We start from the raw sequence: 24,195 nt of genomic DNA on the forward strand, positions 1-24,195 counted from the left end.
AATAAATGCTTCCACAGTTTATTGCAGAATTATCTGCGGGAGAATACAATAGTGTGTGGTTATTAATTACCCTTCCTTTTGATGGTCTCCAATTCCCGATCAAAAGAAGCACCTCTACCTGCACAAGTTTAGCAGATTGATTGCATGTGGGATGAAAGAGTTCTTTGTTCTATTGTGATTAACGTTGGGTAGCAGAAAAATGCAGGCCTAAAGGAAGAAGTTTATTATTCAAGCTACATTGGTCACTATCTAAAATTGTCTTAGCTTTACCTATAACATACCAGATACTGTACAGTAGTAGATACTGTAGAAGATAGTGTAGAAGATAATGTAATAGGTACTGTATCTACAGTAGATACTATACTGTAGGTACTGTGGTAGATTCTGTAGATACCATCGTAGATACAGTAGTAGATACAGTAGATACTGTAGTAGATAATTTAGTAGATACTGTAGTAGATATTGTAGTAGATACTGTAGATACCATCGTAGATACTGTAGTAGATACTGTTGATACTGTAGTAGATATTGTAGTAGATACTGTATTAGATACTTTAGTACGTGAATCTTTCTGAGTGTTGTCTGTTGTATCATGATGACCTCACTGAATACCATCACAAGCATATTCAGTGTTACTTCAAATCCCAAACTAGGTAGCCATGGAAACAGTTCAAACAGATGAACAAATCTATAAAATATAGTCACTGTCGTTATATTTATAATGAAATCTTTCTCAGAAAATACAAGGATTTTACAAATTGGTATCTGTGTGTGCAGCAAAGTTCAGTTTGTTATCGGTGACAGTACCCAAATATTTATCTTAAAGAAGCCAATCCGGGGATCTTGAATGATAGTAGTCCAGCAGCCATTGGTGGAGTGGGAAGTTTACCTTTCGCAGCAGAAGTGAGCTATGTGGGCTTCATCATTGATTATAACAGTAGTCTAGAGAAGTGTCGAAGTGGGGAGGCTGTGAGAGGAATGGATGCTTTGTTGTAGTTCTCTCTGTTATAAATTCCCTGCTAAAAAAACACGCTGACCAACAAAATAGCTTTATTAACATAAGAACTAAAACTAGTATGAAAGTAAAGTCATGATCCTTTTCATTTTCAAACCAAAGTCCTAACACAGAAAAGTGGAGTAAGATTATCACTGGGCAGTACAGGAAGCAGAAATGGTGGTGCAAACAGACAAAAGCTTTGATTGGATGGTGGAACTTTTTAAAACTAATATCAGCATTCACAGGAGGTGACATTTGAAGACAACATCAAACAGAAATACATGACAGTTGATCAAAAGGGATAGCAATGGCTGTCCATGCCGCTCACTCCATCAACACATTCTCTGACCTTGACTTGAAATGAACATTTTAGCATTATTATTGCACCGGATTTCATGGGATAGGGTTAATACATTCTCAAATGCACTTGTGTGATCTTCATTTGATCACTCTTATAGTGTATTCAAGGTTTAAAAAGGCTTCTAAAGTTTGTAATTTCAGACTTTATTTGCCCTAACAAAAAATGTATCAACCCCTACAAAAAAATGACCATGAATTATAATCCACATTTCCTGTTGCTGCAGGATTACTTTCCTGCTGTGAAATACTGGTTCAAATAAAAATCCTACATCTGTACGTATCCTCCAATATACGATTTCTCGCATGTAGCATGTTGATTTTTTTATAGAAAGTAATGGTCACTAAAACCAATGGTCACTAAAACCACATGGTACATTGAGAGTTCACGCATAGAAATTGTTTACAGAATGAAAGGATTCTATAGTCTGTGATTACTGTGCAGTGCATCAAAAGGAATGGATGGAAAAAGGGCAACAACAAAAAAGTTTTTTTTTTTTCAATGCCTTTTGCACCAGCTTTTTGTGACCAAGTTAAAATGATGTGTAAGATGACCTAATGTGGTTCTGGGCCCGTAAACAAACTGAGGTTATGTGACAGAATGATGCAGAAATTAAGGTGAGAACACAAACACACACTGGCACAGGAATGGTGGAAGAGGATATGCTATGAAGCATGACCTTTTCACAGTTTGTTTTTGTTATATTGCCACGAGCAGTGAATCATTAAAGCTCCTGTCATCACAAGGTGGAAATACATATTTCATATCTGAATGCAACCCATACAAATGTTATGATGAAACATTTACTTGTAGAGGCTGTTTTATTTCTATAGCTGTTGACCCACCTGTTCATTTATTTCTCTTTAAGCAAAGCTTATTATCAAGTTCACTATAAAAATAGATTATTCTTTTGATAAATGCACCTATCCAACTCTTGGTAAGAAAATGGTCATACAATTTACAGAACTTCTTACGTAAATTTGCAATTGTGCATATGCTAACATACGAAACAGACCTTTCCTAATATTGAGTTCCACCCCCTTTTGCCTTCAGAAAAGCCTCAGTTCGTTGGGGCATGGACTCTACAAGGTGTCGACAGCGTTCCACAGGGATGATGGCCCATGTTGACTCCAATGCTTCCTACAGTTGTGTCAAGTTGGCTGGATGTCCTTTGTGTGGTGGAACATTCTTGATACACACGGGAAACTGTTGAGCGTGAAAAACCCAGCAGTGTTGTAGTTCTTGACAAACTGGTGTGCTTGGCGCCTAATACCATACCCCGTTCAAAGGCACTTACATCTTTGTCTTGCCCATTCACCCTATGAATGGCACACATACACAATCCATGTCTAAAATGTCTCAGGGCTTAAAAATCATGATTTAACTTCTCTGGGATATGTGGGATGGTAGCGTCCCACCTTGCCAACAGCCAGTGAAATTGCAGGGCGCCAAATTCAAAACAACAGAAATACCATAATTAAAATTCCTCAAACATACAAGTATTATACACCATTTTAAAGATAAACTTATTGTAAATCAAGCCACAGTGTCCGATTTCAAATAGGCTTTACCACGAAAGCACACCAAACGATTATGTTAGGTCCGCACCTAGTCACAGAAAACTATACAGCCATTTTCCAGCCATGGAGAGGGCTCACAAAAGTCAGAAATAGAGATTAAATGAATCACTAACCTTTGATGATCTTCATCAGGTGGCACTCACAGGACTTCACAGACATCATTCAAACAGTTTTTTAAAAATCTACTAATTATATGCATATTCTAGCTTTTGGGCCTGAGTAGCAGGCAGTTTACTCTGGGCACCTTATTATCCAAGCTACTCAATAATGCCCGCCAGTCCCAAGGAAGTTAACCTTTCTCCTCCCCTTCATCTACGCTGATTGCTGCTGCTACTCTCTGTTGTTATCTATGCATAGCCACTTTAATAACTCTACCTACATATACATAATTACCTCAATTACCTCGACACCGGTTCCCCCTGCACATTGACATTGACTCTGTACCGGTACCCCCTGTATATAGCTCCGCTATTGTTATTTACTGCTGCTCTTAATTATTTGTTATCATTATCGCTTACTTTTTTGTGGTTTTCTTAAAACCGCATTGTTGGTTAAGGGGCTTGTGAGTAAGCATTTCACGGTAAGGTCTACATCTGTTGTATTCGGTGCATGTGACAAATACAATTTGATTTGATTGACATCAATAAGGGATCATAGCTTTCACCTGGATTTACCTGGTCAGTCTGTCATGTTCATAATGTTTTGTACACGTTTTTACACAGTGTATGTTAACATGACTTAATGTGTATGATATTGCAGGATATAATACACTAAACGTTGTATCCAGGGTATTGTCCAGGACTGTTAGATGCAATGCATTTTGTTTTGTAATGTTTTTATGAAACCTTTATTTAACCAGAAAAATACCCTTGAGGTTAGAAACCTCTTTTGTGAGGGGGATTAGGTGTAATGAATTGTTTCAGTCTGTGTTATGGCCATTAGAGACTTTTAACTTCTTCCTTCACATGAATGTTTTCAGTGCAACAGCGCACAATGATCGATGCAATTTCTATTCTGAAAGCCATTATTAGACCAAATTGTCTCCCAAAGTTTTCATTGATAATTTTACTGCCAATGATCTAAATATGCAGTAACTGTAAGTGGACTCCTCTTTGTATTCATTCATGGCTTCTGAATTAATGGCAGCGATAGAGGAATCATTTCCTTTCATTGAGACTAATGGAGCGTGATCTTGTTAGAACATGAAATTAGGATTAATTGCTCTAATCCTATGATTGTGAGAGTGCTGTTTGTCACCATTGTCTCTTGCTTCTGGCCCTGTGTTTCTAGTATAATACCTTTCCGATTCTTGTCAGCACCTGTTATGGAGCATCAATATGGACCTTTGTTAAAAGTATCCGAGCCTCTGTATAATCCCATAGCAAACTCTTAACCTTTTTTCAAACCATCAGTGTGTATATTTTGTACTGTCAATTAATCAACTAGACATAAAAACTGTACAATCAAGCTTATCACATTACATTTGACTTACCCAGACTATACAGTGCACTTGAGGCGCATAACTTTCATGGTATTATTTTATAATATCTGTCACTAGTAATTGAATAGATTTGGTACTTCTTTTCTCACCACTCTTGTATTCCACCTTTATCCTCTTTCTGTAGTGAGCCAAGGGGGCATGGCAGCAGACATTTGTCCAGATCCTGGGATTCCAGAGAATGGGAAGAGGATGGGCTCAGACTTTCAGTGGGTTCCTTTGCTTCATTCTCATCAGGTTTGGCCTCAGTGAATTTGGAACTGTGTGGAACAGCTTTAATCAAGGCGATCCCTGCTGTGTGGAATAGGCATTTTTAAACCCCCACTGCTATGCCATCACCATTAGTGACTGAAATTAGACCCGCACAATAGGTGATAAGACCCTCTTAGAGAAGATGCCTTAATTCAACAAGGGTCATTACTGGTTTGTTAAGGAGGCAGATGTACTTATCACCATTAAAAACTAAAAACATTTGAGAAATTGAGGAAACTTGTTCACAGACCAAAAAAAGTTACACTTGGTTGTTTGGAACACACCATAGCAATCTACTGGTGGAAATTGAAAACTTTTTATCCCATGTTGCTTGTTGCAGATTTGACAGAAGGAAGTCTGTCACAGGCATTGAGGAGTTAGGGGTTGATGCCGTGCTCTGTGCGGCAGGTCATTTGTTTCTCCAATTCCTACAGGGTCGGAGCCAGCATCCAGTTTTCCTGTGATGACAGCTATGTGCTTCAGGGATCAAAGAGCATCACTTGCCAGAGAGTGACAGAGACGTTGGCCGCATGGAGTGACCACAGGCCTATCTGCCGCAGTAAGTGTGAACGCAGGCAGGCTCTTTTACCATCGCAACACTTTCTGTAGGTACAGATATGCTCTCTTAATTTGATCACCCTGTTGTGGCAGAGTATTTGTAAATTCAAAACTTGTAGTGTATTCAATGTTTAAAAAGGCTTCTAAAGTTTAAATTTCCACTTAAACATTTCACATAATTCATATTTCCTGTTGCTGCAGGATTATTTTCCTGCTGTGAGAAACCAGTCAAATTAAGATGTACAATGTCACACCTCGTCACCTGTGGTGAGGTGGGTGTGGGGTGTTTAATGGTGAGGCCCGACAGTACAGATATTATTGTATTTAGAGGATTTAACTGTTACCTACTAGCCAGGTCAAATACTTGAATATTCTCTATTCTTCATATTACCATGGCTTTAGCTGGAATTTACAAAGGCTGTTGAAGATTCAATCCCCTTGATTTAAAAGCATTGAACCATCTTATTTCTGTCTTTATTGAGACATGTAGTTGCTAGCCATCTGTGAGAAGTAGCAACTGCTTTTGAACTGTTAATGGCTATGATTAATACCACATGCGCTTCCAAAACTATTATGACTGTATGGTTCACTTTTGCTGGCACATACTGTGTACAAAAATAATAACATTTGTTTACTTTTTAATATTTTTGCTAAATGCACTATTTATCAGTAATCCCTATCCATTTAGAGTTAGGGAAGCATGACATGTTTTTTTATGTAAACATTACATGTTTTTTTTAGGTAAGCGTGACATGTTTTTGAGGGGAAGCATGACATGTTTTTTAGGGAAGCATGCATGACATGTTTTTTAGGGAAGCATCCATGATATGTTTTTTAGGGAAGCATGCATGACATGTTTTTTAGGGAAGCATGCATGACATGTTTTTTAGGGAAGCATGCATGACATGTTTTTTAGGGAAGCAAGCATGACATGTTTTTTAGGGAAGCATGCATGACATGTTTTTTAGGGAAGCATGCATGACATGTTTTTTATTTTGTTTCACAGGAGATAATCGCAATCGCACTCTATATAGGTTAGGTTAAGTGCTACCAAACTGTAAATTACAGTTGAGGCTATACTGATGGTAACTGATGATCGGCTCACAGTTGTATTATTGGTGTGTGCAGGCAGCTAATGCCCACTGGAGGTGAGATCCGCAGAGGTCTAACTTTCAAAGCCATAGAGGACACAGGCCTCCAGATGACATTAATCAAAATGAAATGAGGCAGTATGTCAGCCATCCAGAAGGAAAGAGTAACCATGTTTGACAATTTCTTAGCACCATTCCTGGGGAGTACTGATCGATCCAGACACTTTTTGTCACAGCGTCGCCCGGTAAACCCTTTAAGAATAACACTCTACTACCCCCTCGCCCCCAGACCTCTCTCCACCATCACCCTCTCCATGCGGAGCTAAGTACCAGGTAGAAGCCATTAAATGTGAAGTTAAAAGGCCTCCAGAGATCCACTGCTGCTCTGTACTCTCCCGGATATGTATAATCCCAGGTGATTATTTAGAGTTAATTATAGAATGCTTTTCCGACCTGTGAATGAAGGATGTGCTCGTTTAGGAGTTTTTTCTACCAACTTCAGAACCCTCTGACTCTTCGATAATTAACAGGCGCACGGCGTAGTCATCAGAGATTTCATAATTAATCATTTTCAGTCATTTTAACTAGACAATGGGTGATGTCAGACTCTGCTTCTTCACCTCTTGATGATTTCACTCACCAATCTTCAGGATAAACGTTAAGTAATGAGTAATTAAATGTTCAGTAATTAGGTGCAGTAATCCAAAGGTTGCTGGTTTGAATCCCGAGCCAGGAATGTGGAAAAATCTTCCATTCTGCCCCTGAGCAAGGCAGTTAATCCCCAACAACAACTGCTTCCCGGCCACCAATGACATCGATTAAGGCAGCCCCCCACTCTTCTCTGACTCGGGGTGGTTTGGTTAAATGCGGAAGATACATTGAGATTGAATGCATTCTGTGGTGCAACTGACTAGGTATTCCCTTCCAATGTAGCATTTACTTATTTTGGTCTGATAAATGTATTTGTTTTTTATGTCAACAGCGAGAACGTGTGGTTCTAATTCAAGAGGACCAAAGGGCTTCATCACCTCTCCTAATTACCCTGTTCAGTATGACAACAATGCCCACTGTGTTTGGGTCATAACAGCACTGGACAATAGGAAGGTGAGTCACATTTATTTTCTTTCTTTTTGCTTTCTTTCTTTTTAAATTTTCTTTCTTTATATCATAGTGAGTTATCAGCATGCATAGCCGTGCTAATGAGTCTCTTTGCAAGGTGAATGGTTCAACTTCAATCATTTAACTCAGTTTGTGTTGTATTTTGCAAGTTTAGGCTATGTCAAAATCACATTATTTTGGATGTAGGTGAAGGATAATCTATTTTATTGTGACAGTGAACCAACAGGACATCTAACGAAAGGGGTATCCAAGCACATAATTATGATTATGATATGGTATTAATGCAATGCCATTGTGTTCATTGGCATACAAGTGGTATTAGAATCACTAAATTAGCATAACAAATATAATGGGGAAATTAACAGAAAAAAAAGCTTATTTTGTAAAGAGGGCCCACTTAAAAACGGTTTAATTACTGGTTTCTACTTGTCTTTTATATCCCTCTGTGCCACGTAGGGGTCAGAGCACTAAAGCTAAAACAAACAGTAATTCATATCTTCTGCGGTAAATTATGGATAGTTCAAGAAGGAGTGCCTTAAAGGAAATGGAACGCTTCAAAAGGATTATAAATGAATAATTAGTCACTTGGCTGTAAATTGCTGCATCTCTGATGCAAATGAATTTCTGCATGTGACCACCAGTATTTGTTATGCTGCCGTTATCACTGTCCACCTCGAAACCAAAACTCCCCATGAACATAATTAATGGAACTTCACCTTCTTGGTGCAGCCACAGATCAGCACTCAAGTGAATTAAGTCAAGCTAGAAATTACTTTACAAAGTAGTTTGAGAATGCTGTTAAAAGTTTGACATGTCACCCAGGTATTCAGCATGCCCAATTCAGCAAGAACCTGATAACAATGGAGGTATCTTGCACCTACTACTGTACATGTTCATTAGAGATTCACGTTGGATTCATTAAGTGAGTTCAACCTTTAAATCGTCTCCCGAAGGCCAGAGTTCTGTAAAATGTTCCTGTCTGTCTGCCGTGCAAATTGATACGTTTGTTCCTTTCCTTAAACATATTCTCAATTAGTTTAGCAAATTCTAAAGTGTAGAATTATCCAAAAGTAGTCCATGTCTTGTAATTCAATTACTGTTCTGAATTATGTTTTTACCTGTAATTATTACTTGCTGCGGAAGTAAACTGTTCATTATTTCCTTCTCATATTTGTGGCATGTCATCATTGAAACATATGAACCTTTATCTTTGTGGAAAACATGGATTTTGACTTGGGTCAATGGGAACTTGGGACTTGGGAAAATTGCAGAGATCCTAGAGTCTCTTGGGATAGTGAGCTGACAGTTGTTCTTCTTTTTTACTATCTTGTTCATACTTATTGAAACACACCAGAGAGTTTTTTTTTTTGAAGAGTCACTGACATAGCACCTGTCAGGGAATATTGAATTTTGGAAAATGCACCTTAAATGCACATTCAGTGGACACTATAATTTGACTCACAATTGGACTTTTGTTATGCTCTAACCTGAGCTGTATAGTTCAGCATCACCTTGCATACCGTCATAGGAATATGACAATAATCAAATCAGTAATGAATTTAGTAATTGGCACATTAATATACATGCCTTCGGAAAGTATTCAGACCCCTGAACCTTTTGAACATTTTGTTAGAGCCTTATTCTAAAATGTATTAAATATTAGTTTTTTTTCTTCATCAATCTACACACAATAATGACAAAGCAAAACAGGTTTATTTTTTTTTAAATATCACATTTACATAAGTATTCAGACCCTTTACTCAGTACTTTGTTGAAGCACCCTTGGCTGCGATTACACTCTCAAGTCTTCTTGGGTATAAACCTACAAGCTTGGCACACCTGTATTTGGGGAGTTTTTCACATTATTTTCTGCAGAACCTCTCAAGCTCTGTCAGGTTGGATGGGGAGCGTCGCTGCACAGCTATTTGCATGTCTCTCCAGAGATGTTCGATCGGGTTCTAGTCTGGGGTCTGGCTGGGCCACTCAAGGACATTCAGAGTCTTGTCCCGAAGCTACTCCTGCATTGTTTTGGCTGTGTGCTTAGGGTCGTTGTCCTGTTGGAAGGTGAACTTTCGACCGAGTCTGATTTCCTGAGCCCTCTGGAGCAGGTTTTCATCAAGGATCCCTCTGTACTTTGCTTCGTTCATCTTTCCCTCCCAGTCTCTGCCGCTGAAAACATCCCCACAGCATGATGCAGCCACCACCATTCTTCACCATAAGGATGGTATTGCCCAGGTGATGAGCGGTGCCTGCTTTCCTCCAAATGTGATGCTTGGCATTTAGGCCATTTAAGCGTGCTGTCATATGCCTTTTACTGAGGAATGGCTTCCGTCTGTCCACTCTACCATAAAGGCCTGATTGGTGGAGTGCTGAAGATATGGTTGACCTTCTGGAAGGTTATCCCATCTCCACAAAGGAACTCTGGAGCTCTGTCAGAGTGACCATCGGGTTCTTGGTCACCTCCCTGACCAAGGCCATTCTCCCCCGATTTCTCAGTCTGGCCGGGCGGCCAACTCTAGGCAGAGTCTTGGTGGTTCCAAACTTCTTCCATTTAAGAATGATGGAGGCCACTGTGTTCCTTTGGACTTTCAATGCTGCAGAAATGTTTTGGTAGCCTTCCCCAGATCTGTGCCTCGACACAATCCTGTCTCTGAGCTCTATGGACAATTCCTTCTACCTCATGGCTTGGTTTTTGCTCTGACATGAACCGTCAACTGTGGGACCTTACAGTGCCTTGCGAAAGTTTTCGGCCCCCTTGAACTTTGCGACCTTTTGCCACATTTCAGGCTTCAAACATAAAGATATAAAACTGTATTTTTTTGTGAAGAATCAACAACAAGTGGGAAACAATCATGAAGTGGAACAACATTTATTGGATATTTCAAACTTTTTTAACAAATCAAAAACTGAAAAATTGGGCGTGCAAAATTATTCAGCCCCTTTACTTTCAGTGGAGCAAACTCTCTCCAGAAGTTCAGTGAGGATCTCTGAATGATCCAATGTTGACCTAAATGACTAATGATGATAAATACAATACACCTGTGTGTAATCAAGTCTCCGTATAAATGCACCTGCACTGTGATAGTCTCAGAGCTCCGTTAAAAGCGTAGAGAGCATCATGAAGAACAAGGAACACACCAGGCAGGTCCGAGATACTGTTGTGAAGAAGTTTAAAGCCGGATTTGGATACAAAAAGATTTCCCTTGCTTTAAACATCCCAAGGAGCACTGTGCAAGCGATAATATTGAAATGGAAGGAGTATCAGACCACTGCAAATCTACAAAGACCTGGCCGTCCCTCTAAACTTTCAGCTCATACAAGGAGAAGACTGATCAGAGATGCAGCCAAGAGGCCCATGATCACTCTGGATGAACTGCAGAGATCTACAGCTGAGGTGGGAGACTCTGTCCATAGGACAACAATCAGTCGTATATTGCACAAATCTGGCCTTTATGGAAGAGTGGCAAGAAGAAAGCCATTTCTTAAAGATATCCAGAAAAAGTGTTGTTTAAAGTTTGCCACAAGCCACCTGGGAGACACACCAAACATGTGGAAGAAGGTGCTCTGGTCAGATGAAACCAAAATTGAACTTTTTGGCAACAATGTAAAACGTTATGTTTGGCGTAAAAGCAACACAGCTGAACACACCATCCCCACTGTCAAACATGGTGGTGGCAGCATCATGGTTTGGGCCTGCTTTTCTTCAACAGGGACAGGGAAGATGGTTAAATTTGATGGGAAGATGGATGGAGCCAAATACAGGACCATTCTGGAAGAAAACCTGATGGAGTCTGCAAAAGACCTGAGACTGGGACGGAGATTTGTCTTCCAACAAGACAATGATCCAAAACATAAAGCAAAATCTACAATGGAATGGTTCAGAAATAAACATATCCAGGTGTTAGAATGGCCAAGTCAAAGTCCAGACCTGAATCCAATCGAGAATCTGTGGAAAGAACTGAAAACTGCTGTTCACAAATGCTCTCCATCCAACCTCACTGAGCTCGAGCTGTTTTGCAAGGAGGAATGGGAAAACATTTCAGTCTCTCGATGTGCAAAACTGATAGAGACATACCCCAAGCGACTTACAGCTGTAATCGCAGCAAAAGGTGGCGCTACAAAGTATTAACTTAAGGGGGCTGAATAATTTTGCACGCCCAATTTTTCAGTTTTTGATTTGTTAAAAAAGTTTGAAATATCCAATAAATGTCGTTCCACTTCATGATTGTGTCCCACTTGTTGTTGATTCTTCACAAAAAAATACAGTTTTATATCTTTATGTTTGAAGCCTGAAATATGGCAAAAGGTCGCAAAGTTCAAGGGGGCCGAATACTTTCGCAAGGCACTGTATATAGATAGACAAGTGTGTGTCCTTCCAAATCATGTCCAATCAACTGAATTTTCCACAGGACTCCAATCAAGTTGTAAAAACATCTCAAGGATGATGAATGGAAACAGGATGCACCTGAGCTCAATTTCGAGTCTCATAGCAAAGGGTCTGAATACTTATGTAAATACGGTATTTCTGTTTTTTTATATTTGCAAACATTTTAAAAACCTGTTTGTTTTTGCTTTGTCATTATGGGAATTGTGCATACATTAGTGAGGACCTTTTTAAAAATGTAGAATAAGGCTGAAACATAACAAAATGTGGAAAAAGTGAAGGGGTCTGAATCCTTTGCCAAGGCACTGTATATACCCCCGATGTGTTTGCGCATGTAACTGGTAGACAGTATTCGTAAACAAATAGTGTGATGCTTTTGACAAAACAGTATCATTGAGGGGAGACGAAACGATGGGCAAATTGTATAGGGACAGGTGTTCCAATCAGACAGTGATTATTTTGGATGAGTTACAAAACATCAACAAACTATAGAAGGTCAAATGGATGTTTTTTCAACAAATGAAGACAAAACAGAACCATTGAACCAGCCTTCCGGTTCTGTATAAAACAAAGGAATCAATAGTGCCCTAAAATATTGTATATAAGCCAGGTGAAGGAACAATCACCAAGGTGCGCTGTCAGCTTGCAATTGTGTTGATATAGACCACAAGTGCTGTTTCTCCTCTTGCTAAGTCTTCTGTAAAAACCCTTTCTGTTTTTGACAGGGTAATTTGAGAGGGTGGTATTGTAGACGTCTCATTTAAGATTGCCTCAAACTGCTTACTACAAAGTTTGACATTCCACACAGATTGCTTGTCCAAAAACTTCAGAGGTGCTTAGCAGAATCACAGTTGCGTAAAAAACAACAACATATGTTTACCTCTGTTGACAGTATGTTATCCCAGAGACATAAAGAGAAGACTAGTAAAGGGTGCCAACAGTCACCTGTTTTAGGATGTATGTACGGTTATGGCACAGCTTGACATTTAATTGAATAAAATGAATCCTCCGCATTGGTATTTGTTGTAAGAAATTATTAATCTCCCTTAATTTATTACCTCTTTATAATCAGTCGACTTTATTGTACTCTATAGCTCTAGCGTACTCTATCTAGACTGATACAATTTTGTGTTTACCATTTTAAACATCTCCTTAATCCTTTTTGCATCTTGAACTCTGTAATTCATTACGGGTGGGTTGATTACCTTACAAGCATATTGAGCCTCAATACTTTCTATTCATATTTATGCTGACAAATCATGTTACCCATTCCTATTGTGTGAACATTTAGGAATCTTGCTCTGTCATTCAAAATATTTCCCATTTTAGAGGTCAAGACATGTCCTTCTATGATTATTTAACCACTCCAATGAGGCTGTCGGATAGGTGCGTTTTTTAAATCATTACTGGCTGCCAAAAGGGAGTCGCCATGGAGATGGATATTGCTCTCCATATTCTATTAGTGTTGTAAATGGCAGGTCAGTGTGTAATTGCTCATTTATTCCTAGCCCTGTCTGTCTATCTGCTTGAACATGGGCTTGTTCCAGTCACCATGACTTCATCGCATTGCTGCATGTATTTGTATTTGTGTCTGTTTTTCATTGTTATTAAAGCATAGGTTGGAATTCAATTTGAGCAGATATTGGTTTTCTTTAAAGGAAAACTCCACCCAAAAACAATCTTTTGTTTTATTAGTCCATTGTTGACAAAGTCCCAAAATGTTTTGTTTGTCAGCGCTGAAGTAACTTTAAAAATACAGAAATCATCCCCCGTATGATGCATTTTAAAATAATTTTCCTTTAATGCGATTTCTCTCAGATGGCACATGCTGGAGCGGAGATGTCAAAGGTCAACAAAGATTGACATCTCATGGACATTGGATTGCCACAAAGCCAGAATGATCCTTAGACAATTTAGAGTTTTTGTGCGCTTTGAAGTGCAATGCATGAAGATTGAATTACAAACAGAGGGTTTCGCAGTCTAATTAAACCCAAGTTTATCAAATCTACAAATCTATTATTGTATTGTTAAGTTCCATTAAAATGACTATTATTCTTGGTTAGCAGTCATTGGTCATTGAGGAAAAATGTGTGTGTGTGTGTGTGTTAGATCTTTACATGAGCTATTATTATCATCAATCCCTGCAATGTTTTATATCAGAATAGTTGAGTTTACATGACAGGGTGAGTTATAAGTGGCTCTTGAAAAGCAAACTGGCTATCAGTGAACTCGTACTCAAGGGTTTAGGCTCTCACATTGATCATTCACTTTGGGCCCCTTGGCTTGGTACTACACAGTTCAGTGAGGATAGCCCAACCTACACAGGTAATACATTTGCTTTTGAGTCTGAGAAAAAAATATGGATGGGAATAATGGTTATTTAATGGTGCAATTGAGAGAATTTGAGGATGTTGATAATGGGCTTGTCCTAATTAAGCTTTATTTCTTCCCTTCAAGCAATCTCTGCTCAAATCCAATTTTCTTTTAACTGCCTTTCTTCCTGTGCCGGCATCAAAAGTGGAGCCATCTTTTTTTTTCTCAAGCCTTTGTTCGTGCCCAGGCATTGCAAATACTTGAACTGCTCTTTTCCAGTTCATCATTGCACTGCCACCACGAAATGATTTGCAAATGTATTTCATGGTTTCATTATTTTAGTCTCCCTGGTAGCTGTGACAGCAGTGCTTTTTTTTTGTTGCAAATACTATGCAATGCTAATTATTCTGTTTACCACAGAACACACACACAACAAGTGTTTGAAAGTATAGAGCTGCAGTAGCTGCAATGTTGATGTCTTTTGCTGCTCTAATATGAATAAGCTATGTTTGTTATGGTGCATACCAGAGTACTATGATGTTTTTCTACAATACATGACAAAAGACTCAATATTATTTCATGGGATCTATGGTTAGAATTAAATCATAGAGCATTACACTATTCAAATGTTATTAGATTTTGATGCAAAACCACACCAATCCTGAAATATTTATTTAATTACTGCAGTGGGCTAAATCAGGGTCACACAGAGTCTTTCTTGGTAGTCTTAAACATATCTACTTTGAAACAAAAGTATACACCTCAAACACATGGTCTTGGGCTTAAAAAAAAGAAGACACACGTACCATGTCAGATATACAGTAATGTAATGTATTGAAATGTATTACATTTTGAGATTGCATCCCAAAATTACACTTTATATACATCACAGAAAACTGAAATATAACAGAACCGTTTCACAAAGAACCACCACATTTTCTGCATCTTTCTTTCTTCTTCTATAATGTTTATCCATTATGAAATATGAATAACATTCCACCCATGAGGCCACTAGGTCATTTGACTGCAGGAAAGGGCTACATCCCAACCACTTTAAAGGGAATTTGCTATGATTTAATTATTTTTAATTGACACCATTTCTAGGAAAATAAAGCACTTTGTATCAGAATGAATAGAAGAGTAACAAAATAAGCATTGTGTAAATAGTTCAATTGCAAAATGGTTTACGGCCATGTTATCATGGCTGTCCTTGAACCAATGTGGAACATATATCCTGTTTTGAGCAGGTTATCAAGCTTGCCTTTGAGGAGTTTGATCTTGAGAGAGGATATGACACGCTAACAGTGGGGGATGGAGGGAAGATTGGCGATGCCAGGAGAGTGCTCTATGTGTGAGTATTCTGCAGATACCCTGAATTTATCATTTACTATCTCGAAACTTTCCCTCGAACCTTTCCCTCAATATTTCCGCTCAAACCTTTCACTGCAGCATTCACTGTAGGATTTTTAAGTTGCACCAAACTATGCTGTAGTCTACACAGACGAACTAGGACAATAGATTGGGGCAGTTATTCTGATAATACATTGAACATAATTGTCATGTAATTAATACACATTTACCCGTTTACTTGAAAATAATGACCATAGTTTTTGGAGCATGAAAACAATAAATTAAACTACTGATGTGGGTAAGAGACAATAAGTTAATGAGTCATTGAGTTCCATGTGATGTGTTTTAGGCTGACAGGGTCTAGTGTTCCTGACCTGATAGTCAGTATGAGCAACCAGATGTGGCTCCATCTCCAGTCTGATGACACCATCGGGTCCCAAGGATTCAAGGCCACATATGAAGGTACACTTCCTATGCTCTTTGAGAACATATGCTACGGTCTGCCAAATAATGGATTTGGTCCGGATTTAAACCCTGTACATCTACCATTTCATGTTGAGGCCATGCTTATTTGAGTTCTCATAGTTGGTGGTACTTGTCAGCATTAGTCAAGTTTGATATGTAACGTGTTGGTCAGCCTACCATTTCCACATACTACAGTATGTGTGCGTTTCTCTACACCCCATAGAATGATGTTCATTATACAACGGGTGGGTCTAATCCTGAATGCTGATTGGTTAAAATCTGCCAAGTCATCAATTCTGCAGATTCAGCAAAAGATTAAATGGGCCAGCATGTGATCGACACAGACAAGTTAGTTTTCCAGATGAAATGCAACAGCAAAGCAAAGTTCTATAAATAGGGTTGCACAATTCCAGTAACTTTCCCCAAATTTCTTGGTTTTCCAAAAATCCTGGTTGGAGATTTCCCACATTTCCTGCTTATTCCGTTGTAATTTCAGGAATCTTGGGAAAGGAGTTTTGCAGCCCCATCTATATATGTATCTAAACATCTGTTTCAATAATAACACTAATGTCCAGAATTTCCCTCCACCAACATGAACTGTAATTCATTCCCAGTATCAGATGGTGGGACTAATTCCTTCCAACTGATGAATAGCACTGAACTTGCACTAATAAGTCATGTGTTGACTGGGCACAGTCAACACACCTACATTAAAGTAGTGTCGTGCTGTGAGAGAGAAGAGATTTGCGTTGCTGATAAATACTGTAGGGACACTGTTTGCTTTGGAAGTGATTTTCCATTCCACTCAACTGCTAGGAGGAAGTAAATTGTATTTAGGCCCCTGTTCAATCAAACCTGGTATGCCGATTTATTGCCACAGTTAGACAAATTATTGTTCTGACTGGGAGAGAGTGTTTGTATTGCTTTAATAATGAATCAATGTTTACTCTGTGAAACAAAAATGAATGCTACTGAATATTAATTCACAGATACCTTTTTACAGATAGAACCAGCCCAGAAATGGCAGGACACCAATGTTGATTAAGCAGGGCAATTAGCTTGTAAACGATATTACAACCCATAAAACAGCAATGCTATAGGCTAGTTAGACTCCAATAAACTACTATCTTTTTTTTCTAAACTGTTGAGTTTATCCATGGGCCACGACCCTCTGTGAACTTTTGAAAGTTATTAGTTTACACTTCTGTTTGGAAACACTGTATGGGAAGTCCATTGTCATCACCATCCACTTTCCATTTAGAGATTACTATTCCATTTTGAAATATAAGTGTCAACCCTTACCTTATAAGGTCATACAGAGAGTTGACACAATCGTCAACTTAACACAATGCAGAACCCTGCACAACAACACAACCTCCATTAACTTTGTATAAACCCAACTTCAAACCTGTGCCTACAGTCCGGGTGTCAACGTTGACAGCAGAACCACTAGTGGTAGGACTTATTGTCAGGGGTCCGCATACAGTAGGTGTCCATGTCTACTGTATATACAATCTGGGGGAGTATTAAGTCAGGCTTGTTCACCTTTATTATGCATCTGTCTGATAAATGTTGGCAAAACAAAGTGATACCCATAGACGGACTATATGAAACATTTTTAACCCATACATACTGTATAAGCACTACTGTACATAAGTAATTGCTTGTGTAATAATAAAACAACATATATCAGTTGGATGGAAGAGAATCATGGTATCCCAATGGGGAATTCATAAAAAATCTATATTCTGAAGACTATAGGCACATACTGTATAAATCAGTAAATATAATGAACGTTACGGATTAAGGATAAGAATCATTGCATAATATCATTAAAGTAACTTTGCAAGCAGGTACGCATTTCCTTTAGGCAAAGGCCTCTAGTGGATATGTTGCCCCTAACTTGTATTTTACTTACATAATTCCTTCCTGTAGCAGGAAGAGGAGGCTGGGTGAATCAGGCCTTCATGGTCGATTGCTGCTAAGAAACCACTACTTAAGGACACCAATAGGAAGAAGAGACTTGCTTGGGCCAGAAAACACGAACAATGGACATTAGACCGGTGGAAATCTGTCCTTTGGTCTGATGAGTCCAAATTTTTGATTTTTGGTTCCAACTGCCTTGTCTTTGTGAGACGCAGAGTAGGTGAACGGATGATTTCCTCATGTGTGGTTCCCACCATGAAGCATGGAGGAGGAAGTGTGATGGTGTGGGGGTGCTTTGCTGGTGACACTGTCTGTGATTTATTTAGAATTCAAGGCACACTCAACCAGCATGGCTACCACAGCATTCTGCAGCGAAACACCATTCCATCTGGTTTGCACTTAGTGGGATTATCATTTGTTTTTCAACAGGACAATGACCCAAAACACACCTCCTGGTTATGTAATTCCTATTTGACCAAGAAGGAGAGTGATGGAGTGCTGCAGCAGATGACCTGGTCTCCACAATCACCCGACCTCAAACCAAATGAGATGGTTTGGGATGAGTTGGACCATAGAGTTAAGGAAAAGCAGCCAACAAGTGATCAGCATATGTGGTAACTCCTTCAAGACTGTTGGAAAAGCATTCCTCATGAAGCTGGTTGAGAGAATGCCAAGAGTGTGCAAAGCTGTCATCAAGGCAAAGGGTGGCTACTGTGAAGAATCTCAAATCTGAAATCTATTTTGATTTGTTTAACCGTGTTTTTGTTACGACATGATTCCATATGTGTTCATAGTTTTGATGTTTTCACTATTATTCTACAATGTAGAAAACAGTAAATAAATTAAAACCCTTGAATGAGTAGGTGTATCCAAACTTTTGACTGGTGCTATATTTACAGTTGAAGTCGGAAGTTTACATACACCTTAGACAAATACATTTAAACTCAGTTTTTCACAATTCCTAACATTTAACCCTAGTAAAAATTCCCTGTCTTATGTCAGTTAGGATCACCACTTTATTTATAAGGTGAAATGTCAGAATAATAGTAGAGATAATGATTTATTTCAGCTTTTACTTGTTTCATCACATTTCCAGTGGGTCAGAAGTTTACATACACTCAATTAGTATATGGTAGCATTGCCTTTAAATTGTTTAACTTGGGTCAAACGTTTCGGGTAGCCTTCCACAAGCTTCCCACAATAAGTTGTGTGAATATTGGCCCATTCCTCTTGACAGAGCTGGTGTAACTGAGTCAGGTTTGTATGCCTCCTTGCTCGCACACGCTTTTTCAGTTCTGCCCACACATTTTCTACAGGATTGAGGTCAGGGCTTTGTGATGGCCACTCCAATACCTTGACTTTGTTGTCCTTAAGCCATTTTGCCACAACTTTGGAAGTATACTTGCAGTCATTGTCCATTTGGAAGACCCATTTGCAACCAAGCTTTAACTTCCTGACTGATGTATTGAGATGTTGCTTCAATATATCCACTTCATTTTCCTACCCCATGATGCCATCTATTTTGTGAAGTGCAAAAGTCCCTCCTGCAGCAAAGGACCCCCACAACATAATGCTGCAATCCCCGTGCTTCACGGTTGGGATGGTGTTCTTCAGCTTGCAAGCCTCCCCCTTTTTCCTCCAAACATACCAATGGTCGTTATGGCCAAACATTTCTATATTTGTTTCATCAGACCAGAGGACAAAAAGTACGATCTTTGTCCCCGTGTGCATTTGCAAACCAGAGTCTGGCTTTTTTATGGCAGTTTTGGAGCAGTGGCTTCTTCCTTGCTGAGCGACCTTTCAGGTTATGTCGATATAGGATTTGTTTTACTGTGGATATAGATACTTTTGTACCTGTTTACTCCAGCATCTTCACAAGGTCCTTTGCTGTTGTTCTGGAATTGATTTGCACTTTTCGCACCAAAGTACATTCATCTCTAGAAGAGAGAGCGCGTCTCCTTCCTGAGCAGCATGACGGCTGTGTGGTCCCATGGTGTTTATACTTGCGTACTATTGCTTGTACAGATGAACGTGGTACCTTCAGGCATTTGGAAATTGCTCCCAAGGATGAACCAGACTTGTGGAGGTCTACAATTTTTTTCTGGGGTCTTGGCTGATTTCTTTAGATTTTCCCATGTTGTCTTTCAGAGGCACTGAGTTTGAAGGTAGGCCTTGAAATACATCCACAGATAAACCCCCAATTGACTAAAATTATGTCAATTAGCCTATCAGAAGCTTCTAAAGCCATGACATCATTTTCTGGAATTTTCCAATCTGTTTAAAGGCACAGTCAACTTAGTGTATGTCAACGTCTGACCCACTGGAATTGTGATAGAGTGATTTATAAGTTAAATAATCTGTCTGTAAACAATTGTTGGAAAAATTACTTGTGTCATGCACAAAGTAGATGTCCTACCCGACTTGGCAAAACTATAGTCTGTTAACTTTTTATGGCTGCAGGGGCAGTATTGCGTAGCTTGGATGAAAAGGTACCCATTGTAAACGGCCAGCTCCTCAGTCTCAGTTGCTAATATATGTGTATTATTATTAGTATTGGATAGAAAACACTCTAAAGTTTCCAAAACTGTCAAAATATTGTCTGTGAGTATAACAGAACTGATATTGCAGGCGAAAACCTGAGGAAAATCAAAACAGGAAGTGTCTTCTATTTTGAAAACTCCATGTTCCATAGCCTCCCGTTGCTGGATTTAAAGGGATATGAACCAGATTCCTTTTCCTATCGCTTCCTCAAGGTGTCAACAGTCTTCAGACATAGTTTCAGGCTTTTATTTTGAAAAATGAGCCAGAACGATACCATCGTGTCAAGTGGTCACATGAATTTTGCTCGCGCAACAGAGTTTGGACAGCTATTGCTTTTCCCTCTCCTACTATGAAAGACATTTGCGGTTGATATATTATTGATTATATATTTTAAAAACAACCCGAGGATTGATTATAAAAAACGTTTGACATGTTTCTGTGGACATTATGGAAACTATTTGGAATTTTCGTCTGCGTTGTCGTGACCGCTCTTTCCTGTGGATTTCTGAACATAATGCGACAAACAAACTGAGGTATTTTGGATCTAAAAATAATCTTTATGGAACAAAAGGAACATTTGTTGTGTAACTGGGAGTCTCGTGAGTGAAAACATCCGAAGATCATCGGGGCGGCAGGGTAGCCTAGTGGTTAGAGCGTTGGACCAGTAACCGGAAGGTTGCGAGTTCAAACCCCCGAGCTGACAAGGTACAAATCTGTCGTTCTGCCCCTGAACAGGCAGTTAACCCACTGTTCCCAGGCCGTCATTGAAAATAAGAATTTGTTCTTAACTGACTTGCCTGGTTAAATAAAGGTAAAATAAAAATAAAAAAGGTAAACGATTAATTTGATTGCTTTTCTGATTTTTGTGACCGAGCTACCTGATGCTAAGTGTACTTAATGTTTATCGTGCGTTCGATAAACTTACACAAACACTTGGATTGCTTTCTCTGTAAAGCATTATTTCAAAATCTGACATGACAGGTAGATTAACAAAAGGCTAAGCTGTGTTTTCCTATATTGCACTTGTGATTTCATGAATATAAATATTTATAGTAGTATTAATTGTATGTAGCGCTATGCTATTCAGCGGTTGTTGATGACACTTATCCCGATATCGGGATTGCAGCCATAACAAGTTACCAAGACATTTGTGGAGTGGTTGAAAAACGAGTTTGAATGACTCCAACCTAAGTGTATGTAAACTTCCGACTACAACTCTATATATAGTTATAATTATTTTATTTTTATATCTCCCAGAGAACTGTTAAACCGAGACATCATAAACATAAATTAAACATGTCTCTGTTATCTGTGGACATTGATATGATGCTTTGACTTGTTTATGACTACTCTGAAATCTCCTGCTTACTCTTTCAACAATGTTTGCAATTTCACCCACAATATGCATTGAAATGGTAAACATGTTCTGGACTGCTGACTTGACTTCCAGCTCCTCATAATGTAGGTTATTGGACAGTAGATTCAGTGATGGCCAGCCACTTGAGGCATGTTTACATATTAGTATTTAAGAGAATGGCATAGCCTTAGTAAGACAGTTTACATCTCTATCACGGTTGCGATTGGGCTGATATGCCCTTACTGATTGTGGAGCTTCCGCATAGATCCTTCAACTAATTGCTCTTGGCAGATCCAAAGGTATTTAACCGGCACTTAACACCTCACAAAGGTTGTTGAATGTGCTGCTGGAATAAAACTCATCCCCTGTAGATTATTGCTCAGCTGGGCCAGTGGAGCGGCAGCAGCTGAGCTGACACGCTGGTTGTTAACACAAAAATGAACTCTTCCAGAACGTCATTCATTTGTCACTGTCATTTTACTCCTGCTAGAAAATGCTGCCTCCACCTGAAAATGTAGAGGAAATAAACAACTCTCTACTGTCTTGTTTTCTCTTGGATTATACCAGGGATAGCTTGTATCAGGTGAGCCATCCATGGTTTTCAGAATGTTTTACTTGTGTAAAGAATGTTGAGTTAGAGGAAAGCTGTCATGTTCTGTTTTCAGGATCTGATGATTGCTCAGTGGATGTCAGTTTTAGGACATTCAACCCGAAGAGCAGCTAACCTGATATCCATGGGAATTGAAACCACTGAATGAACTTAAACGTTGTAACAGTAGTATATTTTCTTTACAGAAATCGACAAAGGAGGGTGTGGCGATCCTGGCATTCCGGCCTACGGCAGAAGAACAGGGGAGCGTTTTTTACACGGCGACATGCTGACTTTTGAGTGTCAGGCGGCCTTCGAGTTGGTCGGCGAGAGAACAATATCATGCCAGCAAAACAACCAGTGGTCTGGAAACAAACCCAGCTGCGTGTGTAAGATGCCATTTAAAAATGCATGACTTTAATTAACTGCGCTGTCATTGAGATTGATCAATCTGATACACTGTCCCAACAGTCCGAGGGAACCAGCCAGGTAGGGAAGGAAGGTGATATGGTTATCACCACTGACCCATGTAAAGCTGTCATCATCTCTCAGGTTTTGTTGTCGCTTGGTCAACACTCCCCGCTGTCTATTTTGGAAAGTCATACAATTCAATCATTACTATCATCATTTAGACACTGAGCTTATTCATTACAGTTTCAATACAGAGGCCTTTTTGGAGAATGGAGACTTTTCAGATGTAAAGTAAGAGCTGCTGCTGCAGGTAATGCTGTATTCAATCTTTTGATTTCACCTTCCTTCTGGCATGCAGGCTGACACCTCTAAGCCATCCAACAAGGGTTAAGCAGCTAATCAGCCAAGGGCAATCAGGTCTTGGTTGTATGCACTCACTACTGTAAGTCGCTCTGGATAAGAGCGTCTGCTAAATGACAAAAATGTTAAATATCCTCTACTGTCATGACACTGGGTTATATTCTTCCACCTAGTACAGTGAATAGAATGTGTCACCTGAAGCATTCAAAGGAAAGCGTGTATCCATCTCATTTCAAACAAAATGTCTTCAGTGATGTCTTATAAAAGAGCTATTTTCGATCACTGTGTGATGCGTCAAAGCATGATGGCAGATCTGTGTGTGTGTGTGCTCCTATCTATTTTTACAGTCTCCTGCTTCTTCAATTTCACAACCCCATCAGGAATAATCCTCTCCCCAAACTACCCCGAGGAGTATGGGAACAACATGAACTGTGTGTGGCTCATTATCGCAGAGTCAGGGAGCAGGATTCATCTAATTTTCAGCGACTTTGAGGTAGAGCCCCAGTTTGACTACCTTATTGTGAAAGATGACGGGATGTCGGAGCCCACCACGTTCGGCACGTTCTCTGGGAAGGACGTACCCTCTCAGATCGCCAGCAATGGACACATCATGCGCCTGGAGTTCCAGTCTGACCACTCCAACACTGGGAAAGGATTTAACATCACTTACACAAGTAAATGGCCCCTTCCTTTTAAAGATATGGGATTTTGCAATATTTTGAAGACCCTCACAATATCTTCTGATATGCAATTCAGAACTGCCTGTGGCACAACTACTGAGTCAAGCTGTCTCAATAGTGCTTCAGATGTATGCAATCAAACGCGTAGTCAGGTATATTCTCACCAGGGTGATAACGAATCAACATTATTAACAATCTTCAATTAGAGGATCCCTATTTGAGAATGGAGATCCATTAGCTAGAACTGTGGTATTGTTCTATTTAACAATTTGTATGGCCATAGATGTGTATACCATTGTATCTTTTACCTGTAATTTAAACTAGGAGCATCTCATTTGAATTATTACTAATTCTATTACATTTGAT

The 24,195-nt window shown here is 39.2% G+C and overlaps 1 protein-coding gene across 1 annotated transcript in view; it reads left to right on the forward strand.

The window, feature by feature from the left end:
- The window catches only part of LOC110499391 (CUB and sushi domain-containing protein 1), a 412,624-nt gene that overhangs the window by 273,684 nt on the left and 114,745 nt on the right, over positions 1-24,195 (forward strand). Inside the window, exons 8-14 of the mRNA XM_021576507.2 lie at positions 4,561-4,642; positions 5,120-5,244; positions 7,317-7,438; positions 15,398-15,501; positions 15,850-15,962; positions 22,585-22,767; positions 23,497-23,823. Of these exons, the coding sequence (XP_021432182.2) occupies positions 4,561-4,642; positions 5,120-5,244; positions 7,317-7,438; positions 15,398-15,501; positions 15,850-15,962; positions 22,585-22,767; positions 23,497-23,823 (1,056 nt within the window). The remainder of the gene's footprint in view (positions 1-4,560; positions 4,643-5,119; positions 5,245-7,316; positions 7,439-15,397; positions 15,502-15,849; positions 15,963-22,584; positions 22,768-23,496; positions 23,824-24,195) is intronic.

This window comes from Oncorhynchus mykiss, chromosome 20 (genome assembly GCF_013265735.2).
Source record: "Oncorhynchus mykiss isolate Arlee chromosome 20, USDA_OmykA_1.1, whole genome shotgun sequence".
Classification (NCBI taxonomy): Eukaryota; Metazoa; Chordata; class Actinopteri; order Salmoniformes; family Salmonidae; genus Oncorhynchus; species Oncorhynchus mykiss.